Source organism: Fulmarus glacialis, unplaced genomic scaffold, assembly GCF_000690835.1.
Source record: "Fulmarus glacialis isolate BGI_N327 unplaced genomic scaffold, ASM69083v1 scaffold15630, whole genome shotgun sequence".
Classification (NCBI taxonomy): domain Eukaryota; kingdom Metazoa; phylum Chordata; class Aves; order Procellariiformes; family Procellariidae; genus Fulmarus; species Fulmarus glacialis.
In genome coordinates, this window is record NW_009187340.1 from 1 (window position 1) to 6,167 (window position 6,167).

At 43.7% G+C, this 6,167-nt stretch overlaps 1 protein-coding gene across 1 annotated transcript in view; it reads left to right on the forward strand.

Moving 5' to 3' along the window:
* Window positions 1-7: 7 nt before the first annotated feature.
* The window catches only part of AFF3 (AF4/FMR2 family, member 3), a gene marked incomplete at its 5' end in the record, with an annotated part of 35,317 nt that continues 29,157 nt past the window's right edge, over window positions 8-6,167 (forward strand). The window contains 2 exons of the mRNA XM_009574864.1: window positions 8-247; window positions 2,824-2,948. Coding sequence (XP_009573159.1) covers window positions 8-247; window positions 2,824-2,948 — 365 coding nt within the window. The remainder of the gene's footprint in view (window positions 248-2,823; window positions 2,949-6,167) is intronic.

Consider the following 6,167-nt stretch of genomic DNA (forward strand, 5'->3'; position numbering starts at 1 on the left):
GGAACAGTTTTACACGCTGGTTCCTTTCGGTAGGAATGAGCTCCTGTCTCCTCTGAAAGACAGTGATGAGGTAAAGTCGCTGTGGGTCAACATTGACTTGGCTCTTTTGTCCAGGATTCCAGAGCGTTTGCCCGAAGAGCCGCTGGCCATGAGCGCCGGAGCAAACCAGGCGGCCAGCCTCCCGCAGGGTAGTAGTGCTGACCCCCCCGCAGAGAAGGGTTTACCGAAATCTAGAAGGAAACGCAAGGTGAGCTTCGGAGGGACCGACTGGGGAGGGTAGGGGGGCCTCCAGCAAGTGGGAGGCAAGCATCGCTTGTGCCTGCATCCAGTGCTCAATGGCGGTGTCTTCTCCGGACCGGCGCTTTGGAGCTGGGCTTTGTCCTCACTAGTCACATAGAAACCAGCCAAGCCCCAGGGGAGATGCCATCCCTGGAGGCGATGAAACTCCTGGCCACGAGGGATCACAGCCCCTTGGAGACGGCGTTTGCTGCTGGCACGCGGCTTTCCACGCCTTAGCAAAGACACCACCTTTTAGTAGGATAGTATTCTCTTCTGAGGCTTCTCTCAAAACCTGAGCATTTGGAGGTGATGCTTGGGTCGGCAAAGGGAATATAAACGGCTATCTTGTCACGGCCTGCGTGGTATCATTGCGTGTGTTGAACAAGGAGACGCAATGTCTTTTTCCCCCTCAGATTGTCAACAAGAGGCGAGTCCTTCAGTCCCGGCAGGGAGCCCCGGCTTTGTGGGGGATGCGCTCGCAGAGACCTGGGACCTGCCTGGCTCTGCAACCTGCCTTCCTCACACCCCTGCGGCCCCCTTTTATCTCGGGGCTCTCATACAGCTGTAAGAAGTGGGAGTGTAGTCCATTAGCTGGCCCCTCCCCAGCAGCACTGTCACAGCAGCCGGGTGGGCACAGTTCTCCGGTCACATCCACCCCTCCGCCCTGCCTCTCCCGCGTGTTTTCTGAGCCGCTTGTGCTGCCGGGGAGAAAGCCCCTTCCACCCCACAGCCACAGCTGTCCACCGAGGATGCTTTCTGGTCCATTTGCACTGATTTGACCCCAAAAGTCACTCTGAACTGGAATTGCCATCTGCCCAATTTCTGGACAGTTTTACTGTGCAGTCATCTGTCACCCTCTGAGCTGCTGTATGTGTGCAGATTGATCTTTACATTTTTGGGGATCGTTTATCTAAAGCAGTCTTTCCTTTTTTTATCTTTTTTCATTTTTGCATTCTTTTTTTAGTATCTGAAAGGTGGCAGCCTTGTTCTGGCCACTGGTAGAGCCATAACAGAGAGCCCTGATAAGCTTTGAGCTGCATTTGTCTGCATTTTCTTTAGGAAGTAGCATGGAAGTAATTGCACAGTACAAAATTATGGGAAACAGGCCAAGAAAGAGTGGCAGGAGCAAAAGTTTTATGTTTTGTGCCATAGGAGATGCCAGTGTGATAGTGCCAGGCTGTGCACACGGGAGGAAACAAGAGGACACGATAGAAGAGCAAAATAAATGCAGCCACGCTAGAAATGCTTAATCCGACTTTCTGTGGCACATATTATCTTCTACTCTTCTGTTTTAAAGCATTGCTGTTGTTGGTTGTTTTAGTGATATAATAAATACAAGGCATGCCTGGAGTACCAAATTGCCTCTCAGCCTGGAATAAGACCCTCACCGGGACAGTTGCCATGCAAACTCACAAATGTGATCCCCCTTCCCAAAAGACTTTAAGAATAAGACTAGTAAGAATAGATTATCAGGCAGAACTGCAAAATTAGAAAGAGGTCCTTACTACTTCCACCTCTGTCATGATGTCAAGATGGGCAACGTAGAGAGAGGAGGATGGTTAAGCACTGAGGTGTGAGAAGATCTTCACTCCTGTGGAATATAAGCTACAATGTTAACCCCATAGCAGCAGCTATAGTGGCAGTGGATAACAAAAAAAATGTTGTTACCATGCAGCAAGGCAGTAAATACAGCAGAATCAACAGTTCACAAGTAAAACTCAGCCAGCACTGGCAACTAGAGAAGTGCTAGAAGTGGAAAAGGGTGTGGACTTTGTAGGAGACTGGGAAAGCAGAGCCTTTGGGAGGCAATGGTAGAACCTAAGGAACACAAGATGAAATTAAACAGTGGCAGGGAACATTGGCGATGTTCATATTAATAGGTCAGATAGGGCCAGGGTCCAGCCCCAAGTGGTGGCACGCAGTCATCCATCCTCTTTGTTTAATTGTTAGCACGCTTGCTAACGTGGTTTTAGCCTGGGACAACTTCTGTTCTTCCAAACATTGCCTGACTCTCGCTTGGGACCGCACAGACTAAGGTCCCTTCCCAAAAGGCAGTCCGAATGTGGCATACCCTGGTTTGAAGGAGGAGTGAGATGAATGCATGGGTGCGAGCTGTGCCATGCTCGTTGGCCTCAGGGCCAGTTGCTGATCTGTTGTGTTTACTAATACAGGCACAGTCACTGATGCCAAGAAAAGACGGGGAGAGACAAAAGAGGTATGAGGTTGAGGACTAGGCAAGAGAAGAGCGCACAGGAGATGGGCAGAGAGCAATATAAAGAAAAAATATCCCAACGTGCAAGTGGGGAAGTGGTTGAAACAATTCAAGTTTGATATTCCACTCCTTTGTTTACACACTGCCTCTTTAGATTTTAGTTTTTTAAGACATGGACCAATTGTCTCTGATCCATGTTAGGTATATGCTCAAAGAAAGTGTCATCATTAATATCAAAATGCCAGAAAATACCAGCCCCTGACTTGTTGAAATACTTTTGGATCTGTAGTAAATCCAAAATCTACAAGATCATTCTTTTTCTCTTCACTCAGTGTGAGAATGAGGAAGAGTGCAGAGACATCAAGAAGACTCATTTAGAGAGAGAGGGTTCTTCACGATTACCTGCCTCTGCCCATAGCATCACAACAGCAAATCACTGCAATATGAATGAAAACAGGTAAGCATTTTCCTTCTTATTTACTACTGAGCTATACAACTAGTTGCAGTTTAATGCTGTGTGTTACTTTTTCCTTTAATAGGATTTATTTTTTAATTATCACATTTTATGTTGAAAAATTGCCCATTGCATTCTCCTTTCTTCTGGTTTAATGAACAAGTTAGCAGCTCCTGACACATTTATATACTCGCATTTTTGTCCTATTGCACAAAGAAGTTGTGAGTTCAAGTGTGAGGCTCATGGAATGAGTAATTATAGCTACAGCAGTGCGATCATCCGAGACGTATTCCCAAACACTGTGTTGTAGGTACCAATTCACATAGGCAACCATCTTATAACCTTTTCTTTCCTTACAGTGTTACGAGTTTCAAACTTAAAGTTTGGCTGTATGTCTGGGTTTAAATACAATTATCTATAAACTCTGTGGAAAAGACTGAGAAAAATATTCATAACAATGCCTGCAATACTCAGTTTCAGAATATATTTGAGATCCAATATTTTTGAGATTACAAGCAGTCTATTCTGTGTAATTAGTGGATATCTTAGGACAAGGAACTCAGACGTTAAAAACAATCAGATTTTCAAAGGATGCAGGGCATGAAATAAATTATGAATATTTAGCGTTTGCTGGCATGGTTTATGCAAACAGACCCCTACCAACGTCAGATCAATCATACTGAGTTTCTCTGGAGGCCAGAGGCTTCCAGCAGTCAAACTTAGACATGCATCTTTTCAGAGTTCACCTGCATGCTGCTTAGTACATGCTGGTCATCAGTATTTTTTAAAAAATCATCTTCTGGTAGTATCAGGGTATCTCTTGGGGTGGAACTGCTGAAATTAGAGAATAGTTGTATTTATTGTAGTAGACTTTTCTGTTGTACACATCACTGATGAGTTTGAGCAATTCTTGTCATTAATACTGGAAAAAATTGTGGAGAAAACTAATATATATAGTGCTTATTCAAAAATATGCATTCAATTTCTTTGTCCTGACATGTCACATATGTTTCGTAAAGTGAAAACAATACACAGAACAGTTTGTTTTATTGTGGGTGATTGCATGCAGGCATGCCATTCCTGTTACTGCAGCATCATATGTTTTACATCGCATTCATTTTCAGAGAACAGCATGGCTGTCATAGCTTGCTATGTCACAGGGTTAATTCTGTGCTTCCTGGAAGCAGGACAATAATTTGTGTTGTGCTTGACATTATATTCAGGACTCCTGGTAACAACTGTACATTAAAGAACCAAAGAAGAAGGTCTTCAATGTATATTTGCCTGCTAATTCTTCTCTGGTCTGCCCTGCTTCCAAGATGTTTCTGTGGTTTATGCTACTGTAGGACGTGATATCAAATGCTAATATTCCCACAGCTGAGGATGGGCTACCGAGGCTGTAGCTAAACCAGCAGTGCAGATATCAGGACCTCCTGTCCCTCCTGCAACCAGCAGCAGCTCATACTGGCACATCCCCCCTCCAGTTATGCCACCATAGCTGCCCAGGAGGCTCTCCTGTAAATTCACTCAAGAAACTTGTCTGAAACCAGCACTCTTTCTTTTTTTTTTTTTTTTTTTTTTTGCCCGGGTTATTACTATTCAGCTCCCAGCAGAGCCTCACAGACAGTTTTGTCAGCACAGCTGAGGGCTGGTAACAAAGAGAGGAGCAAAACCACCTTCAGACATGAGCATTTTCTACTGTGGAATTAGAGTCTGAGGTGCAGACTGAGCAAGGCCCTGTTTGACAAGAAAGGCTGCAGCGCCAAAAAACATCAAAACCCCAAATATCTTGCATCTACGTTGGGTGACACAATCTGCCCACTCCCAGCAGACCAGAGCTCACTGCAGGTTGTTCTGCACAGCTTCTCAGTATAAGGTGATGGTGCTGCTGCAGTTTGACTGCTCACAATACGCTTAGGTGGGCCCTACGCAATGCACCAAAGGCCATGTGGAAGGTCTGCAGCACAACTAGAGACTGCAGCTACCCCTCACAAGCTCTGGGCCAAGCTTTTGAGGCTTGGGTACACTTCCAAAGAGCTATGGCTTCTCTTGCATGCGTTAGGCTTGCACTTTGACAGTGGTGTATAAACATGACTGGTCAAGGCATGGGTTTATGTTTGAAAAGAGGAAAAGAAATGACAGCATCAGCCTGCACATTCAAAATAGTGTTAAAGATCTTATTTTTTTTTAGGGGGAGAAGAAGGGTACAGTTGTCCATCTTACACACCCTGATTCTTGCTTTTGTAAACAGCATTGGTCATTAAAGCAAAACAGTTCATGTTGCGTTTTAAATGTACTACGCTGTGGGAAACAGGAAAGGTTCTGAATTACGATTCATGGCTTCTTTCACAGCTAGTTTTTAAAGACTTGCCAGGTAAATGGACAAATGTATGATAAGAGCGCATTTAATTAGCTCTGTTCCCTGAAATGATGTGCAGAAATAAAGTATAGTTTGTACCATATTCTTTTTTGTGATTCCATTAAGTGTATACTGTCTGATACAGTAACTATAAAGAAGTGAGAAATGTCCATAAAAAGTAATAGGCTGAATAAAGGGGAATGTGACAGGGAAGGGTATTGTGTTAAAATAGTCTGTCTGACCTTAATCACAGTTTTAGTCTTAATGCAAACTATCTCCTTAAAAAAACTTTTATTTTGTGTGTGTTGCTTTAAGATTTTCAGCTAAACATTTTCTTCAAATTAGTGCATCTGAAGTTTATTTCTGGGCATATTTTTATGGTCTGTCTGACTTCTCCTCAACCAAAGCTTCTCCCAAAAAAATGAAAGCTGAAAATACTGTCTGTGTTATAGCTTTCTTCTTTAGAAGACGGAGCAGCTCACATTTCTCTGCGTCTACTGTTTGCGTATGTTTCCTTTTGTCTGCAGTACCAGCCTATCTTTCTTTGCCTTCAAAATCTGTATTAGATTAGTATAAACAGTGCTACCAAAGGCTGGGCATTGAGCACAAAGACAAGCCAGTCATCTTTAAACACATTTCCTGTTTTAGTTCACATATGGTTTTATTGCCATGGCTTATAAATTGTCACCTGTAATGGTGAAATAGGGCTCCATAACCTGAACTTACACTTCAGAGCCTAATCTTCGTCTCCAGCTATCCCTTAAGAAATGGTGAGCAAGTGGCCATTTATCTCTGTATTTTTTTTCAAGTACTCTGATACAGACTTTATATTAACTCCAGAATTACAATTTGCCTTGAAGGGA